Raw genomic sequence first — 26392 nt, 5'->3', positions numbered from 1 at the left:
AGTCCTTGGACACAGCCCATGTCAGACACAGAGCAACCACAAGGTGTGCTATTTATGGAACGCTGTGGTCACATCAATGATTTTGCTCTCAGAAAGGGCTCAGGTGCCTGCTGCGTGGTAAGGTGTGGGTCATCATGGGGTATAGTTCATTAACTGTACACCCCACCTTGTCAGATACTCAGACTCATGAGGAAGGACATGTGTAGGAAACTGGAAAGAGGTGAAGTAAGGGAAGCGAGCTGTAGGATATTCCCAAGCACCTGGTTCCTGGAACTCTTGTCCTTATTTCAGCCTGGCTTCATTCCCCTTGCCTGAGTGAGTTCTACTTCCATTTCTATACCTTCAAGACCTGCCATGGCAGTTTCTAGAAGATGGTCCCTCTTCCCTATTGCATAGAAATGGCCTTCAAGGGTGGAGGGGTGGAGGTGGAGACTGGAGGCTTCATTATAGAAGGCAGAGAGAATTCTGACCTCAACCTCAGGACAGAGCAATTGCATTTACTGTGGTGTCTCACTCTTGGTCCCTCCCACTGGCCTCCAGGGTCAACTCAGCAGCTTGGCACTTGGGGGACAGCCCCAGGTGAGTGACCGCCGACTAAGGGTCCCTTACCTGTATCTCTGTTTCACAGACTGCTTCTCTGTGGACTTGCACACATGCCCCGCGTAGTACAATGGGAAGAACAGAAAGTTCCAGTTGGTAGCAAACCAAGTCAGGGTGAACGGTGCATCGAAGGTCTTGAAAGTCAGCCTGGCCAGCTGCGTGGAGCCGGCCCAGGAGGCACACACGCAGAACACGACAGCCACGCCCCAGAAGACCTTCCGCAGCTGCTCTGGAGAGCATGTCCAGCGGTGCCGGCTCGTCCTTCCGCCAGCCTCTGTCCCAGCTGGCGCCTGGGCCTCTGCAGGGCCCGGGGGCTCCCGGGGGCGCTCCTCCCCTGAAGAAGAGAAGGTGTGTTAGCTAGGTCTTCAGATTTCTGGCTGAACCCACAGTTGGATCCCTGGCAACCATATGGGGACAGGGAGGTTGGGTGCTGGGCAGTGCTCTGGACTACAGCTGGAAGATGGATGCATGCCAGGTTTCCTAACCGGGGAGCGTTGGCCCACAGGGAGGGAACCCCAGGTCAGGTTCTACCAGCACCCTTCAGCTCTGTCCCAGGAGCCTTTTAGAATGGCAAACTCTTGGACTCTACCCCAGACCCTTGAACCAGACCTGACTTCAACAGGTGATCTACATGCTGAGTTTGAGGAACATAATTCCAGAACAGATGGAGACGCTGAAACATGGGGTCTCATATGTCCCAGGGTAACACTAAACTTGCTATGAAGTTGAGGATAACCTTGAACTTCTGATACTCCTACTTGTACCTCCCTGGTGCTGGGATTACAGTTGTATGTCACCACATCCAGTTTAAGAAATACTAGGGATTGAATCCATGGTGAAGATGTGTGAAGATGTGTCACTGTGATTGGTTTAATAAAGAGATGATTGGCCGATAGCTAGGCAGGAAGAGTTTAGGCAGGACTTCTGGGAACAGAGAGGTCTGGGGGAAGAATAAAGGCAGAGCCACCAGCCAGATTCAGAGGAAGCAGGATGGGCAGGACAGAGCAAAGGTAACTGAGCCACTTAAAAGAATGTAGATTTTAAAATATGGGTTAATTTAAGTTATAAGAACTAGTTAGAAACAAGCCTAAGCTAAGGCTGAGCTTTCATAATTACTAAGTATCTATGTCGTTATTTGTGAGCTAGCGGCCCAAAGAAGCTACAGCTTCATGTATGCTAGGCAACCACTCTACTGACTGAGCCACATCCCCAGTCTTATGTATTTATTTGTGCTGTTGGGAATGCAACCCAGGGTCTTGTCATGCTAGACAAGCTTCTAACACTTAGCTGTAACCCAGCATCCCACACCCTTTGAATTCTGAAACAGACCTCCCCTAAGTTATTCAGGTCGACCACGAACTTATTGCAGCTCAGATTGGCCTTAACCTTAAGATCCTCCTGCTTCAGCTTTCCCAGTATTGGGATGACATGTGTGCACCACCAGGTCTGGCTTTTCATCTCACATGTGTTTATGTGTTGCTGGGCTGCAATAGGGTCTAGGGATTTCTCATGGAGGGGGTGGTGAGTCATCATCTAGAAGGTACAGATGGAGGCTCCTTTCTGCCTGAGCCGGAAAACCAGATGATTCTCCTCTTATTCTGCACATCACACCCAATTAGACATCACTTCTTTCTCCATCTACTCTAATCAGCTTCCTGCAAGTGGCCTCTAGCCTCACCTCCCAGCTTTCCTTAAAAGCCTCTAGGTCTGGGCAGCTGCTATGTGAGAGACCGTAGACAGAGAAAACTGTATCTCTTGGAGAACTCAGGCTGCAGCCCACAGCTGAGCTGCACCATCCTGTGTTCTCGAAGACCCTGAGGAGGCGAGAGAGCCTGTGTCCAGTGTGAGCATGGACAGATGTAGACATGCAGAACTTGCCTTTCATGGCATCTCCCCAGCACTTGGATGAATAGATAAAGACATTTGCCTAGAGGCCCTTGTCACAGGGGTGCAAGAAATGGGCACCAAACATACTGGGTTTAACTCTCTGTGTTTTGCTTAACTGCAATAGCTATTTAAACAATTTCAATTGAATGAAAGTTTGCATGCTTTCTGAATCATTATACTTCTATGGGGCAAATCTGAACTCATGGTGACAGATCTGCTGCATCTGTTTGAGCAAAACAAAACAAAACAACACAAACAAACAAAAAAAATCAACCTAAGTGAGACCATGGCTAGTCAAGGCCGGCCTCTCTTGTGATTTAGTAATATCCAGCTTAGACTGGGGTGTAGCTCAGGTGGTGGGTGGAGAACGTGCCTATCATGCACAAGGCTTTGGGCTCCATCCTCAACGTTGCACAAACTGAGCTGTGGTGGCACACACCTGTGACTCCAGCTCTTGGGAGCTACAGGCAGTAGGACCAGAAGCTCAAGATCCTTCTTGGCCACACAGTGAATTTGAAGATGACTTGGGATGGATATATGTCCTCCCATGTCTGACATGTCCACATCCAAGTGGGAAGAGCCTGGGGAAATCACAGCCATAACTCCTATTCAATCTTCTGCATGGCCCTACAAGGGACTTAGGGTGAGGACAGGCCCAGGAGAGACAAGGACCGGTTTGGCTCCTTACTTCATGCCCTCCCATCAGTGTTCTGACTTGGTTCATAGTGAATTCTCAAAACTGAAGATGAATCCACTTCCGGCAAAAGTATGATGGATTTCATTTCCCTACTACCTGTCAGGCTTGCTCAGCCCCTGAAGTCCTTCACGGTTGAGGTACTCAGAGTATGCATCCCTATCTTTGCCATGAGCTCATACTCAAAGGAATAATGGTGGAAAAAAAACAATGTCTGTTTAGGAATAAAATGCAGGTTCGTGGTAAGACTCCTGAGGAGACAGCGGGTATTCGATGAGGATTCTAGCATGCTTCTTCATCTACGGTTTTTATTAGTGCAAGTGCAGCCGTCATGCTTGATTGGATTAAGAGGCACCTCAGGCACTGCAGAGGCACACCTTCGGGTGTGTCTGTGAGGGAGCTTCCGGAGACGATTGACTGAAGGAGGAAACCCACCCTGAATGTGGAGGGTACCACTCCACGGGTTGGGGTCTTGGACTGAGTGAATAAAAGGATACAAAGGAAAACCAGCGGCCTGTGTCCCCAGACTGTGAGTTAAAAGAGATCCTGCTTCCACGAGATGCTTCTTGACAGGTATGGGGCCAACAGTGAGGAAAGTGGCCAACAGGGTAGGCTGAGCTTCGCAACGCGGGGCACTAAGCAGTGATGCTGGGCAGCTTTACGAAGAGAGAGACTGCCACCAAATCACATGGTGTGTGTGTGTGTGTGTGTGTGTGTGCACGCGCGCCCAACAGTGACATCAAGATCTCCCTCCTTCAGTCATTCTCCATTAGTTTTCAGACAGTCTCTCACTGAACCTGGAGCTCACTGATTCAGCTAGGCTGGCTGGCCCGCAAGCCCCAGGGATCCCCCCATTTCTGTCCCCTCAACCCTGGGCTTACAGGGGTGCACTGCTGTGTCTGGCTTTGCTTTAGCTGGGTGCTGGGGACAGAACTCCAGTCCTCCTGTGTATGTGGTAAGCACTTACACCGACTGAGCCGTCTCCTCCCGCCCCCATCCTTCCACCCACCACCATCCGATTCCTACGCCGCTAAAATGCTTCTTCGGATCTAGCTGCTCTCTAGTTTTGTAATCTGTCCAAGTCCTCTCACCAAGGGAGTATTACCAATAAACAAATGAAATGAAGACACTCAACCCAGCATGAGAGTCTCTAAAAACAATAACACTAACTTAGAGCGGTGTTTTCCCATGAGTAACACAGGCAACGCCATTCCAGCTAGATGGGGTTCTGAAGCTGAGTAAGTCTAGAGAACGCTGAACAGAGACAAGCTGTAGGAATACTCAAGGTTAATAGACAGTGTGTGAGTCACCATGCTTGTCGGAGATGCGACACTTGTGGTGGGGACCAGGGTGCCCTGGAACACACCTTGGATAACACGGGCGTGCACTTATAAAGAGCCATAGACAAGGATGTCGCCAACCTCATGTCACTGCACTGAGTCTTGAAGTCCTGATTGTATTAATTTCCTCACCGTTCTCATTGTGTGTGTGTGTGTGTGTGTGTACCTATGCATGTGTGTTTGTGTGTCTGTTGGAAATCAACTTTGGGTGTCATTTCTCAGGTACAGTTTGTCATGTTTTTTAGACAGTGTCTCTCAGTGGCCTGGAGCTCACTGATTTGGCTGGGCTGGCTGGTCAGTGAGTTCCAGGGATCTGCCTGTCTCTGGCTCCTCGGTGTTGGGATTACAAGTGTGTGGCATCATGTCCATTGTTTTCTTTCTTTTTTTTAAAAAAAAAAATATGAATAAGTGTGTGAGATGTGTGTGCATGTGTTTATGGGTGTTCTCCTGTGTGTGTATGTGCGTGTGTATGCATACATATGCAGAGGCCCAAGGCTAACACTGGGTGTCTTTCTTTTCTTTTTTAAATGATTTATTTGTTTTTATTTTGAATGCATTTGTGTTTTTGCCTGCATGTGTGAGGGTGTTGGGTCCTGGAGTTACAGACAATTGTGAGCTGCCATGTGAGTGCTGGGAATTGAACCCAGGTTCTCTGGAAGAGTAGTCAGTGCTCTTAACCACTGAGCCATCTCTCCAGCCTCCTTGAGTGTCTTTTTAATTGGGCTCCACCCTGTACCTTGTACATTGAGGTGGGGTCTCCCACTCAGCCTGGAGCTTACCTATTCTTCTAGTCTGGCTAGCCAGCTTGCTCTGGCAAGTTCTCTGTTTCCCATGTGCCAGGATTACAGGTAAGCTGTCACAGGCCCACCCACTTTTTATGGGTTCTGGTGATCTGAATTCTAGTCCACACACATGCATGGCAAGTGCTTTACCCCTGGCTGTCTCTGCAGGTCCCACTTTTTTAACGTGGGATTGAACTCAGGTCCTCAAGCTTGCGTGGCAAGTACCTTACCAATCCAGTTGTCTCCCCAGCTCCTACATAACTTACTCTTATTACTTTCTACCATTATAAATGAAAAAATATCTATTATTATGTGACAAAAATACTGAGAAGTGGAAGGAAAAGCAGTCTGTGGTCATTTCAGCATCCAGAGCTGCCTCTGCTCATATGTGGCTGCATTTTCTGCAGGTTTTAGTCTGAGCATCACACAGGGGTCTCTCCAGACCTGTGCCTCTGCCACCCATTAACACAGCCACACGACAGCCATAGGATTGCATCGTGTTTCTATCCTGCATTTAACCAAGTGCACCACAGCATGGACTTAATCCTGTTCAGAGGGTTGTTTCCTTCACCCTATGAGCATGTCAGTCATCCAGGGAATCAATGACACTGAGCACTGACACTGAGTCCAGAACACTGGATGGTCTGTGGTCAAGTACAAAGCACCATCCCTGTACTTACAGAACTCTAGGAGTGACAAAAGACATTATAGAACACTTGTGTGCAAAAGGGCAGTTCTGTATCATGGCAGATGCATGCCTGAGGAATCCGAAGCTTCACCCTAGATTGGTGAGATGGAAGGCTCCAAGAGATCAAGAATAACGGTGATTGGCCCCAGGTCATTGAGCAAGGCGATGAGCTCTGAAACCCACTGTCACTCGTCACCTGTGATGTTCCGTCACGCAGTGGGAGAAACCCTCAACTTGCTAAAGGATACATGCTGCTCCTTCCTCCAGAGTCATTCCACCCTGTGTCATGAAGGAAGAGTGGGAAAAGGAACCAACTTAGCTCAGAATGAACGCAGAGCAGAGCATGGACATGGTTAGCGGCTGCACTTCATTCCCCGCCATTTGAGTGGGAGAAAATGCATCTCCCTGTGTGCTGTGTTCAAGGTTGCAGTCAATGAGCTGCCCATGTGATGCTCAGACAGACTTCGCAAGAGCTGTGAGTGGGGCAGCATCCCTCCTCAGACTCTTTTCAAGTCTTCAAGTCTGGGAAACTTTTAGGAGACTTTACTTCCCCCAAACTGCAGGGCAAGCTCCCCTCCGTGTGTGTGTGTGTGTGTGTGTGTGTGTGTGTGTGTATGTGTGTGTGTGTGTGTGTGCGTGTGTGTACACAAGGGAGCATGCTCTTTCAAACAACAGGTCTTCCTCGTACTCAAGAGTCACCCTAAGCCGACAGTGCTGAGGGCTGCCTCCCACACTGACACACCCTGAGATTGTCTCCTCTGAGGGATTTATAGAGAGGGTTTAACTATTCTGAATCATTCTGGTCAGGCAGAACCCATACCTGGAGGCAACGCCATGAGCCTGGGCCATGAGGGATGAGTTGGGGGCATGTGCCATGCACCAGCCCATTAGAGTACCAAGGAGACCTTTCCTGTTGGGAGATGTCTATGACCTTCCCTAGAGAAAATGATAAATTGGGTGATTTTTGTCCCTCTAGTGGAAGTCACTTCTAGCATGAGAAAGTGACATTGGAAAGTCATTTGGTGTCTTCTAAAAAATCCCATAAAATGAATCTCTTTGAACTTCCAAGAGAACACAACTACTTTTCTGACAAACTCTCCAGACAGAGCGCCCTGCCTTGTGTGGAAGAGACTCAAGGCTGGAGTCAAAGACACTGCAGGCTGGCATGGTACCTGTCTCCTACAAAGGAAACAGATGTTACCACACAATGATGAGAGGTTACCACAGCTTTCAGCTCCAGATACACAGCCAAAGCAGTCACAGCTTCTCAGTTTTCTTGAGGTATAATTCCATAGCATAAAAGCCAGCCCCCTTTGGTGGACTCTAGTCGTTTTTAACAAATTTATAAAATTAAGGAACCATCAGTATCACACATATTCAAAGTATCCATTGCCCTCCAAATTAGTCATAAACCTCATTTGCAATCACTTCCTGTCCTCACCCTCAGTCCTAGGGAACCATGAGTCTCTTTTCTGTCCCCATAATTTGCCCATTTTGGAAATGCCATGTAAATATGTAGGCTTGCCCACTTGATTTAGTGTGGGGGTTCACTCATATTTTCCATATGCGGGCAGATTTCTTTTTATAGCTGAATAGTATTCTGTTGTATGGATATACAGCATCCTGCTTATCAATCCATCTGTTGATAGGCACAGGGATTACTTTTGGTTTGGCTCTGCCATGTATAATACTGTTGTGAATATTCACATCTAGGCATGTGTGGATATTTCTTGGTATTTCTCTTGGGTAACTAATTTAACTGGGGCTGCTTATTTACAAATCTTTACTGGCCATCAGCTTTGAGGCACAAAGTAGACAGGTCCCCAGAAGACCATGGCTTCACGCAAGTGGGCAGTGTTCACAGTGTCCATATCTTAAAAACTATGTTTCTCTCATTCTGTTCAACCAGGACACAACAGGGAGCTGATCAGGGAAGCAGACCAGCTCTTTCTTTCCCCCCAGACTTCCCAGGGGAAGACAGAGCCCAAAGATGAATCCCCCTGATGGACACACAAGCTCAGACCAGGCTACCAACTACATAGCTCACACATACACACACACACACACACAAAAAAAAAAAAAAAGGGGGGGGGGCTTGGAAGAAAGCTTTTGTGTACTGCTATATGCAAGTGTAACTTACCTCCCCCGATACATTCGAGTATTTTGGGGTTTTATTTACTCTTTAAGGTTCACTCAGGATCTACCTGTGATGACCAAACAGTGGCATGGAGGAAAGGAGGAGACTTGTGGATGAGGCCCATAGCCCGTAGACCACAAAGCAATCCCTAGGTAACATTCCCCGAGACCATCATGCCCATCTGGCTCTGCCAGACACCCACCCTCACCCCCATGTGGATTCCTGGACTCTATGTCAGAGCAAACTCCAGCTATTACTCCATGTCAGAGACCCCAGCCATGCTTCTGATCATGGAAAGAGAATGGGAACCATGGACAACTGACATTAGATGCTGACTCTGGCAATGAAGAAGAGGAACTAAGGGAAAAGGTGGCGAGACACCTACATCTGCACCAAACTCTGCCAGGACATGCCCTGCCTCTTTCCTTCTGCATTATGACTGTGGCAATAAGTGCTGTTCTCCTTTATAGCCAGGCGGATGAGGCTTTGAGATTTTGTTCAAAGTCATCAATGGGTGCCTAAGATTCAGTTTTTGTCCCCGTGTGTCCAACCCCATAGCATCCATGAACATGGAGATCTTAGTAATGGCTGTCATGTTGGACACTTTAGGTGCCTATAAGGACAAAAGAGCCTGAGAGTCTGTGGGGCTCTGGGTTAGGATTTGCTACTTTGGGATCTGAGCATGCCGGGGCAATGACACTCCTCTCAAATTCACAGGTTGAAGCCCTGAAGTCTGGTGTGGCTGTGCTTAGAGGAAGGACCTCTGTAAAAGAGATTAAGTAAGGTAAATGAGGTTGTAAGGGTAGGTTCTAGCTTGTTGGGACAAGTGTTCTTTTTGTATGTACACACATATGTGTAGGGGTCAGAGGCCAACCTTGGGTGTCATTCCTCAGTGACCTTCCTAGCCTCTAGAAGCATGAGGAGACAAAAGCTGGGCTAATGCAAGGACACATGGCAGCGTGTATACCGTCTTCCTGAAGACCTAGCACAGACCCGGATCTGTCACCGTGCAGGATTCAGGTGACTGGGTGTAGGTGCCATCGTCCATCTCGTTTTTTTTTATTTTTTTATTTTTATTTTTTTTTTTTTGAGACAGAGTTTCTAACTCAGCTAGAATGTGCCAATTCAGCTAGGCGGGCTGGCGAGGCAGCTCCGACAACCTGTTTCTACCTCCCCAGAGTTGAGATGATAAGTGTGCGCCAGCACACCTGGTTTGTTTATGTGGATTCTGATGATGGAACTCAGGGCCTCGTGTTTGCAAGGCCAGCCTTTTACCAGCTGCGCCGTTCCCCTGGCCCCGGGTGTTCATGACCTTACAGGGAGAAACACCAGAGAACCTACACCCCGCACCTCTCTCTTCACACACAAACACAGAGAGAAGAGGCCGGGTGGGGACACAGCAAGAAGACAGCCCACTGCAAGCCAGGATAACAGCCCCATCACAACCCCGTGGGAGAGGACAAAAGCGGTCGAGCCCTGCAGTCTGTGGTGTCCTGGGCTGATTAATTCAAGGGGTACACGAAAGAGTGTGTGCTGTGCTCGTGAACCTAGGCATAGACCCAGATCCGTCACTCTGCATGATTTAGGTGACCAGCCATAGGTGGCAGAGCCTTTCTTTTGATGGCCTCCTAGGAGGAAAGGGAACCACCCTGAGTCAGTAGTGGGTTCCCCTTCACAGCTGTCCCTGGGGAATTATTTCAACTTTAGTAGTGAGGGGAGAAACTGTGGTCTTTGTGAAGATATCTTTAAAAGATGAAATTAGTATTTTATACTAGACATTGATCTTTCTGGCCAATATGGAGACTTGGGAAGTTACTGTCCTATTGTTATGAGGAGACACCATGACCAGGGCAACTTTTAAAAGAAGGCATTTAATTGGGGGCTTGCTTACAGTTTCAGATGATTAGTCTATGACTGTCATGGTGGGGGGTGTGGCTACTGGTGACCAAGCATTCAAATGGATGAACCTCTGGGGGCCATACTTATTCAACTTATCACAGTAGGTGACTGAAAGGGTTTTTTTGGGGGGGGGGTGAAATGGGGGTTGAGCTGATGATCTAGGTTCCTCTGAAGTTCTACCTGAAGCAGTCTGAGGGCTGGAGTTCATCACCTCATTCCAGCCCACATTCCTGTTAGCATCCTGTGATGGTTAGTCTCCTGGTCAGTTTGAACAGATTAAGAGACAGCCAGAAGGCTAGCAAAACCAATTTCTGAGTGTTTCTGTGAGGGCATTTCTAGAGATGATCACAGCATGAGGGCTCTGACCTACCAGCAATTTGATCCCTTGAGGAATTCAAAATTTGAGTGGATTATCTATCCGGGAGGGGGTGGAGCTGTGGAAGGCATGGTCTGGTTGGAGGAAGTAGATAACTGAAGGTGTGTCCTTCGGTTATATCTATGCTTTTCGCTTCTGCTTCCTGTCTACCATGAGCTGAACAGTCTGTCCTCCATATTGCTTCCACTCCCATGATGCTCTGCTTCACTCAGGCCCAGCATCAATGACACCAAATACTATGGACTGAAACTTCCAAAATCATGAGCCAAAATAATCCCTTCCTCCTTTGAGCTGCTAATGTTTTGTATTTTGCCTCAGCAACCAGAAAGATAATGAATACAAACAATTACCCCCCAAGGAGCAGACCCCTTGTTGGCATGTACCCTTCATCCTCACTTCCTCAGAGGTCTCCAGATAACTCCCAAATGGCTCAGTGGCAATGCCTCAGGGCCTTAAGAGTGGACTGGGATTACATGGCCCACAGCAAGAGTTCTCCTGTGAGGAGCGGACTAGTCAGTGAAGGCTCCAAGTCAGGCCATCTACACCTTGGAGGAAGCCTTGGTATCTGTTCTGAGAAGGAGTGTGTCTCCATTCTTGCCCCAAACATGTGAGCTCCCTTGGATCAGTCTTAATCCACAGGCCCTGCTAGTCACAGCCTGTCCAGCAAGCTCAGGGTGCTCCTCATGCCTTGGAATGTGAGCAGGAACTGCAGAACAGCCAAGGCTCGAGAGCTGCTTCTGACCTTCACATGCACCCAGACAAATGAACACATTCCTCTCGCTTTGTGGTGGTTTTCCCTGTTCAAGTCGGCATGTCTAGAACCCTAGACTCCAGACTGCTGGAACTCTCAGGGCAAATGTGGGTTAACAAGTGGGCAGATGATGTACAGGACTGCCCCTCTAGGAAACAGCCTATGCCCGGCAGTCTTTGGACCCTTGAGGAAGGGGCACCTGGCCAACTGTACTCCACATGACAGTGTGGGCTCTGGGCCAGGTAGACACCTCTAATCCTCTGCTTTTGGTTGGCTGGAATGTCAGATGGAAATAAATAAAAGAAGAGAGCAAACCTAGAGCTGAAGGCATGGGCCACTGAGCATTTCGTCTTGAATTGAAAACGCTGTTTTCTAAAACTTCCTGCCAGCTCCCGGTCCTGAAGCTGTGGCATCAACAGGGCAAGAGTGAACTTGCTGGGGAGGGATGACGCGGGCTTGGCCTTCCGGTGTTGAACGTGACCTCCCAGGTTCAATCTCCTACTCAGGATGGGCCTCGTGCACCTTGGGAGCGGCATAGCACAGTTCACCCCGAGCCCTGGAGGTGTTCACACACACACACACACACACACACACACACACACACACACACACACAAGATCTGTGGCCCTGGTAACCCTAACATCGCTCCCTGTTGTCTGGCTTCAGCTTCTCTTTGGGATTGTTTGTGGTTCTTTTCCAGCCACGTTGTTATCTAGAGTCCCATCTCTTAGCTTCCTGATGCTAAAACTATGGAACAAGCCGGAGTCGCGCTGCAGGCCTTACTGATCCAAACTGCCCCCAGTGCGCCTCGGCAGACATGCACAGGCACATGCTTGCCCATGCCCACACACCCCAGTCTGTCCTTGTCTGGGTCACCCAGAGCTCTACTCTTTGACTCTGGTTTTGTTGGCAAAAGGCTTTAATCGGATACACCAATCTCTTAATGAGTCAGCCACTTGCTGGATTCATGGAATGTTCCTGCTCCAAGAGCTGATGGAAGATCTAGTCCCGAGGAAAGAGACAGCGGGTTCCCAGAGGCCAAGGTGACGCGTCTAATGTATTAATTAGCAAGTGCGGCAGGGTAGGAAAGGAAGATTGGTGTCCTGACACCTCACCCAGTGTTCTTCCGTCTAGACCCTTCCCCCAAGGCACAAGATGTCTTAACCAGTGGGAAAGCCTCACTCGCCAAAAAGGCTTTTAAGAATTAAATCCCTCTCTTGGCTGTCTCTCAGAGCTATTCTGAACCCATTCCCACCTCTTCAAGCTTTCGGTCTGCATCCATCATCTGCGGCAGACGAAAGCTCCACTTCCTACGTGGCAAAGATCAAAGGATCCTGAGCAGGTCTGGAGATTTCCCGCCTCCACATTGGGCTGCCTCTTTGCCCTCCATCTCTTCATCTCTTTCCCCTCCCAGGCCCACTTCCTCTCTACCAGTCTTCTCCTCCTGTGGCCCTTCTCCTCCTCCTCCAGGCCAGTCACCTCCCCCTGGGGGCCTATTAAGGAATCAGCCTTACTCTTCCCTTACAAGTCCCTGAACTGTTCAGGCTAAGGCCCTTATAATGCCCAGCTGGCAATTGCTCTCCCATCCCAAGCTAGGCTACTCACCCCTCACCATCTGGCTGGTAGACCACCACCTACTTAAAACTGTTTCTGCAAAACGCCCTCTCTTGGCAGTGGTCGATACATCACTCACCCTCTGGTCCTTTGTGGTCTCCATCGTGCCACATCATGGAGTCCTCTGCTGCAGCTGTTTAGACCTCCCCTCTCCCAGCAGTATCTCACACACAGGTGGCCGTCAGAACTCTGCCCTTGCCCATTTGTTGCCAATGACCCGATTCTCTTTCTGACTTTGCCACCTGTCTCCTCCACCTGCCCCTGTAGACACTGCTGAGACCTCAAAGTAGTGACCCCTCTCTTGCTATCCAAGAGGGGTGCCCCCTCCTGTCTTTGCTGTGACTGTTCACAGTGTCTCCATCCCTGAGGCATTCAGGCTCAGTGTTCCGGGCTTCTTTGGCACATGCTCCATTCCTAGTCCGCTGCTCTACTTTGGCACCTTGATTTATTGATTGGTCCCCTGTCCTGCCATCATCCTGATGGGGCAGGGGGGTACAGTGGTTAGGATGTGGACGCTCATGGCAACAGTCTTGGTGTGTCACCTAGCTGCACGACATGCTGTTCCTCACACTCACATCAGGGACTGCATGAAGACTAGCTGCATAGGGATGCTACAAACAGCGAGTGAGGCAACCCATGTCTAGGACTCATGGCAAGCAGGAAGTAATGTCAGCACCGAATCTAAGTCTAGTAGCTCATGCTTGAACTTCTGCAGTATGAGTCCTCATCCCACTAACTCCTCTACAGCAGGCATTCTCTTTTGATTGTGTGTGCATGCATGTGTAGGGGGTGTGCATGCATGTATATGCTGTGGGTATCGCTCTGTATAAATAAAATGCTGATTGGCCAGTAGCCAGGCAGGAAGTATAGGCGGGACAAGCAGAGAAGAGAATTCTGGGAAGTGGAAGGCTGAGGTGGAGAGATGCTGCCAGTCACCGCTGAGAAGATGTTAAGATACCGGTAAGCCACAAGCCATGTGGCAACTTATAGATTAATAGAAATGGGTTGATTTAAGATATAAGAACAGCTAGGAAGAAGCCTGCCACGGCCATACAGTTTATAAGAAATATAAGTCTCTGTGTGTTTACTTGGTTGGGTTTGAGGAGCTTCAGGCCTGGCAGGTGAGAGAGATTTGTCCTGACCGTGGGCCAAGCAGGACTGGGGGAAACTCTAGCAACATGTATGTGTATGGTACATGGAGAGGCTAGAGGTCAAATCAGGTGTTTTCGTCAATAACTCTCTGTATAATTATTATTTGAGATAAGTGTTTCACTGAACCTGCAGCTCACAGATTTACTATTACTTGATGGCCAGTGAGGCCCTAGGGTCCTCTTGTCCCCCCCCCCCCCGCCCCCCCCCCCCGGCTCTGGGGCTGTAGGTTCATGCCTCCATACCCAGTTTTCTGGGGATCAAACTCAGTTCCTCATGCTTGTGTGATGACCATAGACCATTTTACTACAAAAGTCATCTCAGTCCACCCAACAGGCATCCTCAAAGCTTTTCCACTATAGCCTCTGTCACACACACACACACACACACATACACACACACTCACAATCAACTAGCTTACTTCACTTGATAGATTTGGTGGTTTTTAGTCTAGTCTGCCCTAATTCTCTGTTAAGGACTACCCACTGTGGCTGATGAAGCAGGTTCAGGATCCAGGCTGAGCACGCCTGCTCTGCTCATCTATCTTAATTTTTCCAAACTCTTATGCCCTGGATCCTCTTCCTGCCTGATTCAATACTCTCTCCCTGTGGAGTTCAGTAACCAGTTTCCCCCAGAGTCTGCCTTCACCTCTCTGGAATCTTTAGTAAACCTAAGCTGTGGCCACCACGTGCCCTTTCTCCTGGTCTCTGGGGCTCCCTCTGTCAGCAACACTGTCTTATTGCCTACCACCTGTGACAGCGGGGGACAAAGACCACATCCTGTGCTTACCACCCCAATCATACTCCGGAAAGTGGCAAGTGAATGCATGTATAGCCATCGTTCTAAGCCTGATGAGAAGGTGGGTCCTGAGGAGGATTTGGAGGCCACATCTGGGCTTTGCTGGAAATGGTCCTGTTGGCTTGTGTCATTTTCCCGAAGAAGAGGGAATGGTGGCAGGAGTGAGCCGCAGGCCGTGTGAGTTTGGGGCAGAAGTGAGTTCAGTCTCTGCTGAAATGTCCCATTTCCTTTATACTTCTGCCGTGGAAAATAAAAGTTACCAATGGATAACATTTATCTGCTTATTTATTTATTCTGTGGTGTGTGTGTGTGTGTGTGTGTGTGTGTGTGTGTGTGTGTGTGTGTGGTGGTCAACGCTCATGTGTTTGTGCAGGTGTGTATGCAGAGGTCAGGGGAGACGCTGGTGTCTGCTCTGTCACTCTCTACCTTATTCCCTTGAGACAGGGTCTCTCACTGAATTTGGAGTGAGGCCAACAGTATGTGGTTCAGTGCAACCTCAGTGGTCCTCCTGCTGTTGCTCCACACAGCTCTGGGGGTCCGGGCATGCAAACAGCCATTCATGGCTTCTTACATGGGTACTGGGGATGTGAAGTCATGTCTACACACTTACATAGCAAGCACTCGTACTCAATGAGCATCTATCTCCCAGCCCATCAGCAGGTGATCTCTTCAAGTACATACCTGACATTTCCTACTTGTTCAGAAATCCTTGCATACTCTAGATAATAGATTGAATTAGCTTATCAATGTCCTTGTCTCAGATATTTCCAGCCTAGGGTTGGACAACTAGATGCCGCTCTTTGGGTTCAGGGATCCTTTGCCAAGAATCCACACACACTGACTCTGAAGCATTGGACCTACAGAAATATCAGTGTTGAACATTTTAGCATGAGGTTTTCTCCAGTATTATGACTCGAATATGAAATATTCCCACAGGTCCAAGTCCTGAAAGTTTAGCCCCCAGCTGGGGGCACTGTTTTGGGAGCTTCTGGAAACTCTGGGAGGTGGGATCTTGGTAGAAAAACCAGCTGTGTGTGTTGTGGGGTCCTTGGGGGTATATTACCTCTTGTTACATCCCGAGCCAGTCTTTGCTTCTGCCCACTGTGGCGTGAGGTGTTTTCTGCCGCACACTTCTGCAGCCAGGATGCTCTGCACACAGGGCCAAAAGGCCACAGGCTGGATCAGTTAACTAGACCTGCTCTGAGGGCAGTTAAGATGGCCTCACACCCCAGGAGCAGAAGCAGCGAGAGTGTCAGCACCAGTAGCCACCAGTCATGAGAGCCTGGATAGAGATCTAGGCCATCGATTCACACTACAAGGGGAGCCTCAGGGAACACACATTCACTGAGCACCTATGAAATGCCTCAAGCTCATGCAATTATTGCTCCTCAAATGGAACCCGGATATTTAAAGTCTTTGGCATCTGGATCCAAGCTCCTTTGCTTTCTAACTCTATGACCTCACATGAATGGTCCTGGGAGCCTCAAGCTCCTTGCTTATAAAACAGTGCTCAGCCTTTCTATAGGAAGAACTGGGCTAAGGACAAGCTACCATTGGCCGCAATCTGTAATCTGGTCAGCCTTCACTCCTCATTCTTAGTACAGGATAATAGTGGATGTCTGTAGTCTCAGGAACAAGGAAGCTGAGACAGGAAGATCATGAGTTCTGGGCCAGCCTGGGCTACACAGCAGGATCGTATCTCAAAATCAAACCCAAACAAAGCAAAACAAGACAAAAACAGCCTGGAGAGGGCTCCATAAGAACAGTGCTGGTCATGCAAGCATGAGGGCCTGAGTTTAATCTTCTAGAACCCACGGTGAAATAAGTAATCAGTCTGGGCATAGTGGTGCTCATTCGTAATCTCAGTGCTAGGGAGAGTCCCCGGGGCTCCATGGCCAGTTAGGTCAGCCAAATCAGTGAGATCCAGGCAATTGAGAGACTCTGACACACACACACACAAAAAAAAAAAAATAGTGCACACACATACAAATAAACCAAACCAAAACAACAACAAGGTAGACGGCACTTGAGGAAATATGCTTAAGGTTGGCTTCTGCCTTCTACATACATCATGTGCGTGCATACACACACACACACACACACACACACACACACACGCATGCATGCACGCACACACATGAACCCACACTAACACCCTGACCCTTCCCACAAAACAACTCATATAAACCACAATCAACAAAACAAAAAACTAGAAGCAAACAGTTAACAGTAAAAAAAAAAAAAAATCTTAAAACCAAACTGAAAACAATATATAAACTATTATTGTCATTTTTAAAGGAAACATACAACCTCTGATTTATACAAGAGACATGATTCCGGAAAGTGTGAGTCACTTTGCCATGTAAGGGCTGGGCACTCAACCCTGTCCATTCCCTATCACAGTCTCTTGTTTCCACAATGCTGACAGTCGGCCTCCTAGGGGACCTCATTGTATTGTTCTCAACTATTAATTCTCATTGAATGTAATTTTATTGACCATGAATTAGCTGGTTGTGAATATAGATGATTGTAGTAATTGCTGCTCTACTAGAGACATGCTATTGATCAATACTCAGCATCGTCTCCTGACAGGAAAGCCAGGAAAAGAGTATGGAAACAAGATCCGTTGTTAGAGATGATAGAAGCCTTCACCTGGACAGAAGCCATTTTTTTTTAAACCGCTACCCTACCCCCCCAACCAGAGGGTCAGCCCTACCTCTCTCCATTTTTCAGGGCCAAGTCTATACACACACTGTTTCCTTTGCCTGAAGTACTTCTTCTCTCGGTGCCTAACAGATTTCTCACATCCCCTGGCCTCTGACCTCTACCTCACAGGACTTCCTCCTTAGGAAGGCTACATCTTCAGAAAGGCCTCCCTCCACTCATAAAGTCTGTTCCTAAGAAAGCCTCCTTTCAGAAATGTCTATTGAGAAAGCTGTTCTCCTTAGGAAATATTCCTCCTCAGAAAAGCCTCCTCTAAAGAAAGAAGTCTCTTCAAAAAAGGCCTCCTTCACAGAGGAGACTCTCATTGGAGCTTCTCATGTCTTCCCTTTCAAAAAGGGTCTTAAAAAAAAAAGACTGCATCCTCATGTCTCTTCCCCTTAGAGAAGCCACCTCCTCAGGAGTTCCTCCTTGGGGAAGGCCACCCCCTCCTTAGAAAGGCCACCTCCTCCTCAGAAGACCTCATGAGAAAGGCCTCCTCAGATGATTTTCTCAAAATGTCCTCTTCTCAGAAAGGCCTCTTCTCTGCGCCTTCTCCTCAGACAAGGCTTCCTCCTCAGAAAGACTTCTTCCAGGGAGAAAGCTACCTCCTCCTCAGCCTTCTCCTTCTCAAAAAGGCTACTTCCTCCTCCTCAGAAGAAGAGCATCTATCTCATCAGGAAGGCTTCCTCTCAGCCAGGCCTTCTCATCAGGACTTCTCAGAGAAGCCTGATCTTAGAAGCCTGCTCATTAGAAGCTTTCCCTCCCAGAAAGATCTCCTCTGTAGAAGGCTTCCTTCTCAGGGACACCTCTATAGATTGCTCAATTTTCAGTTTTTCTGTGACATTTTGTTCTTACTTCTGTGCCAGGATATATTTTTTAGCCTTTTATCTGATAATTTATCTACTCATATATCACTTTCAAGATAATGAAGCTAACAAATAGTTCATTTTTCCATTTTCAGGGTCTAGCTCAGCAGCTACAGTACACAAAGTACAGAAAGATGAAGTATTTGTTGAGTAATGAAGTCATTTTGTCCATCTTCCTGCCTTTGAGTTCAACCAAGCATTGCATTTTCTATTTTGGTTTTATATGTACCACATGCTGGTGCCTTCTTGCCTTCCCTCAGATGACACACTCCACAAGCTAATAAATATTCCTTGCCTGCTGCATTCCATCCCTGTAGCTCATCTACCACTCACACACGGACAGCTCCAGGATGGGGACCACCTTGTCCTGTGCATTCAAGCAAAAGAAAATGATTCAACAGTTCCAAAAGATATACACAATATGCAAATGGTTTAGAAAAATGTACCTCAAATCAAACCAAACAAAAACACTAAGGAAGAAAGCCAGGTAGAGAAAAAGCATGCTATGCGAGCCTAGGCATAAGGAGTAGGTCTGTCAGGCCCTGACCTATAGATTTGTCTTCTACATGTAGAGAGGCAAGATGTTTGTGGAAAGAGCTAGAAGACCTGTGACTGGAGGATTAGCATCCTCCCCCTGACACACACATGCATACACAGACACACAGACACAGACACACACAGACACACACACACACACACACACACACACACACACACACACAGCACCTACTGTGTATGATGGGCAAGTGCTAGGTATTGCCTTTTGCCTTTGCTGAATTTCCTTCCTCATCAGTCTGCCGAGACAGGCTTTACAGTTGAAGGAACCGAGGCTCAGGGTACATGATACATACAAGCCACACTGTACAGGGGCAGAGTCTTCCTCCATCTGTCCAGGTCTTAATACTCTAACTTAGCAATGAACCACAGGCACTCATATGGAGATGGCCATGATAAAGTGGCTGCCATGACAGTGTGAAAGGAAGACTTGTAGTTACCAAGGTAATGGGAGAGGGCTATCAGTTTCATTCCCTAAGACAACCTCCAGACTTGGCCTTGGGGACCTCCCCCCATGACTTCTGTGTCGTTTCAATGCACTTCTGAGGCTACCACACTCAGCTCAGATAGCCTCCTCACTGACAGTGAGCTCAGGGTTACCCTCCCTGAAGCTGACTAGGGTGCTGCGGGATTGCCTGTTGCTGCCCTGGAGAACCAGCCTGCCTCTCTAGCGGATAGAAGTGCTTGACTTTTGTGGAGGAGCTCCTGAGTGTCTACCCAAGCTTCTGGTCCCCTCTTCATCCACATGTGCTTGGGAGGAGGCCCAGAACACTACCATCCCCAGGAGAGGCACTTCTGCTAATTTCTGGCGCAGATAATCAGTACCAAGCTTTTCTTGAGACTAGGATGTTGAGGGAGGAGATAGTCATAGAGAGAGAAAAAGCAAAGAGAAACAGGGAACTGAAGGTCACTGCAAACTGCCCTTCTGAAAAAAAAAAAAAAGGATGACTTTGGGGTCCCACAGCTCAGGGATGCCCTCTTACATCACCATGCAGCAGCTGTAGGTCTTGGACCAGTCTGCTACCCTTCTGGTCCTCATGGTTCTCATCTGGAGGTAACAGGATGGATACAATGTGAAGCCGGGAACACACCTACCAACCTCTGTCTGGCCTCTGCTGGTCATCAGGCTTATTCCAACAAGAAACAAACAGGTGGATGCAGGGACCTCACAGACCCATAGAGGGCCTAGCTCAGAGTGTGGGCATAAACCAGTCTTCGAAACCATGCCTACCCTAGTCAGCAAAGACTTGGATGGAGGCTCTTGGACCATAGAGGGGTGCTCCTTTCTACTCCTGGCCAGACTGGTTAACTACGGAGAGTTCCTCCTTCTGCGGCTGCCTCCCGGGGGGTGGGGTGGGGGAGCTGAAAGCTAAGAAGGACCCTCTCTGTTGGAAAGCAAGGTCCTCTTTCAGGCCAGCAGAATGACAGCTGTGTCTGAGTAACTCACAGCCCTCCTCCGTGGCCCCCTCTCTCTCACATCCCCCGACTGGGGGCGGTTCCGTGCTGAAGAAAAGACAGGCAGTGCAGGAACACTTTCTGGGGGCCTCTAGGCGCCCCTCTCATCCCTATCAGGCCTGAATAAGAACATTTTTACAGGCTGGTGCGGGGATTCCCCTCACCTGCCACTCTCTGCCCATCTGCAATCAGCCAGCCAGGTCCCGTCTCCTCTAGCTTCCAGTATCAGTGGGCCTTACCTCTGGGCTCCTGGGGTGGGGTGCTAGAGGGATGCTCCTCACCCAGGCCACCCACTCGTGTGTGTGTGTGTGTGTGTGTGTGTGAGAGAGAGAGAGAGAGAGAGAGAGAGAGAGAGAGAGAGAGAGAGAGAGAGAGACAGAGAGAGAGAGAGAGAGAGAGAGAGAGAGAGAGAGAGAGAGAGAGAGAGAGAGATAGGCGAGCTTACTGGTTAGCACTTGCCTCCCTTCTGCCCTGCGGGCACAAGCTTGGGGACAGTCAGAAAAAGCCCCCAAGGGAGCAGAACCACCAGGTGCACCGCGCTGTCTGAGCCTGGGTGCAAAGAGCATGCCACCCCGGCAGGAGCTCCAGACAGCTAGAGCCTCCAGGTTCCCACTGGCGGCGACGCGCTGCACTGCGGACAGCGTCCCGGAGCTGCCACCCCCGCCCCGCTAGCAGCCAGGTATCCCTCCGGATCAGGGACAGAAGCGTCAGGCCCGGCCACCCCAACGCCACGCGGCCGCGCGTTACCTTCCACTTTGGTGAGGGTCAGGACCGGACTGTTGCAGGCGCTGAGCGGGGCCACCCGGGCCGAGTGCTTCTTCATGGTGAGCCGGCCGCCAGCAGGAGCGCAGCCGCCAATCGCCTACATCCTGGGGCCGGGCGGCGCGCCTTTCCAGGCCCGCGGCCTCCTGCTGGCCCTCGCCTCCTGGTCCCCCGGGCTGCAGCCCGCTCCTCTTGCCGCGACTCACTGCGGTGGCCGCCCCGCCGCGCACATCCTCCTGGCCGCGCAGCACTCCACACACGCGCGCACAGCCTCCTACTCCCGGCTCGCTGCAAACTCCAACGTCACGTACAAGTGCACTCCCCACGCCCACCCGGCCGGCTCACCTGCTCCGCCCCCGCCCGGGACGCCCGGCCCTGCAGCCCACGGTCGCTCCCTCGCTCCCAGCCTTGTCCTGACTGCGGCCTCAGGCCTCCTCCTCTTTCTCCATGAGTCCTTTCACCGGGCCAGCGAATCTGGGCTAGACCCTCGGCAGTAAAACCCCTGGGTTGCACCAGCTTAATGATGCAGGTAGTTGACTCTGCCTGAGCCATGCCCGAGGGGACCTGAATTGTTTCAAAGGGAGTGAAGGTGGAGGTGGGGTGGAGGCTCCCCACAGCTTGCATTCCCTTCTGGAGGGCTAGAAGATGATTTACTCTGGCCCCGAGGACAGCTCTATTCAGGGAATAAAATTCTAAGTCCATAGAAGAAAGCAAAGGCTGGAGGGCTGGAGAGAAGGTTTAGCATCTAAGAGCACTTGCTGGTCTTACCATCCTTGTCCCTTCCCCCCCTCATAGAGGTGGCTCACAACCGCCGGTAAACACCAGTTTCAGGGCACCTGACGCCCTCTTCTGGCCTCTGCCCACACCTGCACGCACATGATGAATATACAGCCAGTATATATATATATATATATATAATTTTGAAAGAAAAGGCTTGGGAGGCCAAACTCCTGGAGAGCACAAAGTAAGTTCTAGGTACTGCTACACTGGCTTCACTGTGCCCACACCTTAAGACTACAAGTGTCTGGCTAACAGTGAATGTTAAAAGCAGTAAGAGGCTCCCCGAGAGTGGCCACTCAGTCTTGAGTGATGTTTCTTGGCTACTATTAAACCCTCACAGGGCATCATCAAGGTTGCCCTGGCAACCTCCTTGCTGGTGAACTCACAGCCCCTAAACTCCAAGCCTTCTGTTCTTTCTTCTGGGCTCTCATTCACTCATGCCCCAAGTCCAGGGCTTGTCCCTCGCTCTACCTGGAATCTGACTCGAGGTGGATTTTCTGATTATTGATTGCCGGAGTTTCTGAGCCTGTCTCAGCATTGATATTGCACTGATGACGTCATTACAATCTCCATAATGGTCATGGGTGTTCTGATACAGGCTGAGCGTGGTACCACCACAACAAAACTTGCTTAGAGCAGCCCCTTCCAGCTGTTTCTGGTGCCGTCCACCTGCATATGCTCAGGTGTCCAGAGGAAGCATCTTCGAGAAGTAGCTTCTCTTGACCCAGCCTCCTGAACAGCTACAAGAAGATCTACACAGGGTTGCTCTCATCTCTGCGGGAAAGAAGAGATTCCCGGGTCCCTTCAGAGCCCTCTAGTGGTAGCCTCTGCATCCTACACCTCTTCCAGGGGAACTTGTCCCACTCAAGACCACTACAGGTGATGGGACAGAGACATTTCCTTCTTCAGATACAAGCTTAGGGGTCCAATTAATTGTCGTAGGCTGTACAGTGATGATATACATCAAGACACACTGGATGAAGTGAAGGCCAAGCCATATCCTTAACCAGGCTCTCAGCTGAGGGGTGTCCTCACGCTCATGTTGTCTGAATGACCTATGGGGAGATTTTTCAGGACAAAGTTACAGTTCTGAGAGCCACAGGCCTAGTCTTGATCAAATGCAGTAATATGCACGTATCTGCAGGCCTGAAGTGAGACTTAGGCTTCCCGAATACTATCAAAGCGTGGGAAAATGTCTTAAAGAGAGCCAACCGCTTGGGTTGAGTTGTGACTTTGCCAACAGGAAGTGGTCAGTCACCCTGAACCACCATTTCTGTCACTCTGGCCTAGATTCTACTCTTGGAACGAGAAGGTCAGACTCCATCACCAGGCTCTACCCTTCCGTGTGTTTGCGTTTGTATGGCAGGTTTTTGCATGTGTATGCACACAACTGAGACTGAGATTAGAAGACTCAGCTATTGCTCCCCAAGGACCACCTATTGTGTTTGCTTAAGGTCAGGTCTCTCACTGGCCTGAAACTGGACAAGTAGGCTAGGCTGGCCCCAAGGATTAAAACACAAGTCACCACTTCCAGCTTTTAAAGTATGGGTTCTGGGGACTGAACTCTGGTCCTTAGATTTGCAAGGCAAGTACTTTACAGAAAGAGCCATCTCCATATCCTCAACTGCATCTCTTCCTCTCTGAAGATAAGCTCGGGTTTCCTGGTGTTGAGGATGGAAACAGGGCAGTGTGCACACTATGCAAGCATTCTCCACTGGGCAGTCTGGGCAGTCACTGCCTTTTATCTCCTGGTGTGTCTGTTAGGTCTGGATTGTGAAACTGTATCAGAGCTAAAAGAAAGTTTCTAAAACTATAGGCACAATAATCTCCCAGGCCCTACTGAAATTTGGGGTGTATGGAATCACCTCTTTAGGGAAGAATTATCCAAGGCTCCACAGATCTCAGAATGCTGCCCTTCGGCACATGTCCAGTGACAGCAGACTCTTTCCGAAGGTGGCTGTCTTGCTGTTTTTGTGTTTATATAGTTAGAAATGCATTTTACACTTAGCAGAAATGTACACGGGTCACTGGAGAGATTGTCCACTGGTTAAGAGCACGGCTTTTCCAGAGGACCCAGGTTTTATTCCCAGCACCTATATGGTGGCTCATCACCATCTGTAACTCCAGTTCCAGGGAATCAGACTCTCTCTTCAAGACTTTGAGGGTACCAGACATACAATGGCACAGACATTCATGAAGGCAAAACACCTATACACATAAAATAAGTAAATTAACAACAACAATAAAACTGCACACTATCCAGGTATGGTGGCAGGCAGAAGTTGGGGCAGTAGGACTACAAGGTCAAGTCCTGTCTGAGCTACAGAGTGACTTCAAGGCCAGCCTGAGCAACTTAGTGATACACTGTCCCCAAATGAAACTAAAAGGAGGGCTGTGACATTGCTCAGTGATGGAGGGCTTGCCTAGCATGTTTGAGTCTCTGGGTTCAATGCCTACATACAGAAAATAATTATACACTAAAAAGGATGAGTTTGGACCATCTGTGAGTCACGTATTATGTTAAAAATTGGGGGAAATGCATTAGATAACATAACCTTTACACATAAATGTGTATGCCCGTAAATGAGGTACATAGATAGAGATGCATTTAGCTGTATATATAGTATGTGTATGTGTACACACACAAATGTATAATTACTTAAAGTATTATCTTTATCACATGGAAATATTCTAGTATAGGATGGCCATTCTCTATCTGCTTGTTGTACAAACAAATGCTTATTATGATTAATTAATTAATTTTATTGTGTGTGTGTGTGAACATTGGCACACATACGTCATAGTATTTTTGTGGTGGAAGTTGGAAGACAATCTCCAGTGTCAGCCCTCACATTCTGCCTTGGCTTCTGGCAGTGTCTCTTTTTTGTTGTTGTTGTTTTGTTTTGTTTTTTTGTTTTTTGGCTCTGTACATCAGGTGAGCCAACAGAGAGCTTCCTGATGTTCTTCCGACTCTGCCTCTCATCTCCCCATAGGGGCACTGGGACTACAGGCATTCAAGCTACATGACCAGCTCTTCTGTGAGTTCTGGGGATTTGAACTCAGCTACGCAAGCTTGCACAGCAAATGCTTTACCCACTGAGCCACCTTCCCATTGTGTGTTTGTCCTTATTATTGTCTACTTGTTGTCTACAGCAGGTCCTGTGAAGCCTTTTACTTAGTGTGCTGAAAATTTAAAAATTTTAAATGCAGGAGGGTTTTCAGGAGTGGGAAGGCAGGCAGACTACTTCAATTAATTCACTGTGAAACATCAACACTGTCCTTCACAGAATTAAATAGTTAAGAATAACAAATTATTTTTGTGGTTACCATTACTTAAAAAGAATCACTTAAAGAGGCTCCAGGAAGCAGATGAATCAGAGTGCAGTCTGTGGAAGCTTTCAGGGTGGAGCCTGCATTGGCCTGTCCAGCAGGGAAGAGGGCTTGACTCTGGCTGAGAAACTCAGGTCAGCACGGGGCAGTTGCTCCCTCCAGGGGTGAGAATGTGGAAGTCCCTTCCAGTCTGGTCCAAGGTCAAGGGAATCTGAGTCACCAGAGTGAGAGCTCGGTGCCCCTCCCCACTACTCTATGCCCCTTTCTTTTCTCAGGAGCAACAAACTGGCTCATCTTTCTCTAGGATGAGGGTATATAGAGATGTGGTCACTGGATGCCACTGCTGGACTTCCAGCTATACCCCTCCATCCTCCAAACCAGCCACAGCCACCCCATGTAGATAATACCTCACCCTAGTGTTGAGCTGAAGCCTAGAGCTGGGGTCATACTGAATACAAGCAGAGGGAGGTTGGAGCAGGGTAACTGCTTGCTTTGTGAATCCTTGTCAGGGCCCCATTCCACGTGCCCAGGGGTGGCATCAGGTGGTGGCCTTCTGGAGGGCAGAGCCAGGTATGTGAGAGCTGAGTGGAGGGAGCTGGGCCTGGTAGCACAAATCTGTAACGCTCTGCTGCTCAGGAGGTTGAAGTGATGATCCTAAGTTCAAGACCAGCTTGGGTTGTGTAGGGAGAGTCAAACTTTTTAAGGCATATTGGATAGCGGTGGAGTGCTTGCTTAGCATGCAACGGCTGGGAGCAAAATGTTTGTGTTTCCTGGGATTGGCACCTGGGGAGACAGGACTCCCTTCCCTGGAACCTGTGAGAAATCTGTCTGGTGGCCATCATGAAGAGCGGATGTGCAGAGACTGACACATTGTCTTACATACAGCAGGTCCTGGAGATATGGCATATCCTTCCCTCATAGAGAAAGGAAAACAGGATCTCCCACAAACTCTTTCCAGCAGTGTGGATCAGTTCAGAAAAGAGTGCTCTTATCAATCGGACCCCTGGGCATAGACCTCAGTTCTGTGCTTAGCCCTGTCACCTTAAGAAAACCCATTAAAGGGAGGCATGGATGTAGCATGCTTATCACAGTCAGATCCGGCACCCACAGGCATTGTTTTCATTTTCTCCTCTGGGCATGGCACGGGGAGGTAATCTTCTGTCCTATCCTGTGTCTTACACAGTATGTGGCTTCTATAGTAGGTGTTCTGTGAAAGCAGAAAGAAA

General features: G+C 48.9%; 1 protein-coding gene across 2 annotated transcripts in view; it reads right to left on the bottom strand.

The window, feature by feature from the left end:
• The window catches only part of Slc35f3 (solute carrier family 35 member F3), a 258681-nt gene that overhangs the window by 73245 nt on the left and 159044 nt on the right, over positions 1-26392 (bottom strand). Inside the window, exons 1-2 of one of the 2 annotated variants that reach the window (XM_028889793.2) lie at positions 21042-21368; positions 610-934 (exon numbers count right to left, since the gene is read on the bottom strand). In XM_028889793.2, the coding sequence (XP_028745626.1) occupies positions 610-934; positions 21042-21117 (401 nt within the window). In that variant the 5' untranslated portion in view covers positions 21118-21368. Of the gene's footprint in view, positions 1-609; positions 935-21041; positions 21369-26392 lie in introns of those variants that run through there. The other variant, XM_028889790.2, reaches the window with a different exon arrangement.

This window comes from Peromyscus leucopus, chromosome 5, assembly GCF_004664715.2.
Source record: "Peromyscus leucopus breed LL Stock chromosome 5, UCI_PerLeu_2.1, whole genome shotgun sequence".
NCBI lineage: Eukaryota > Metazoa > Chordata > Mammalia > Rodentia > Cricetidae > Peromyscus > Peromyscus leucopus.
The sequence above is the reverse complement of the archived record's forward strand: the minus strand, read 5'-3'. Positions and strand labels throughout refer to the sequence as shown.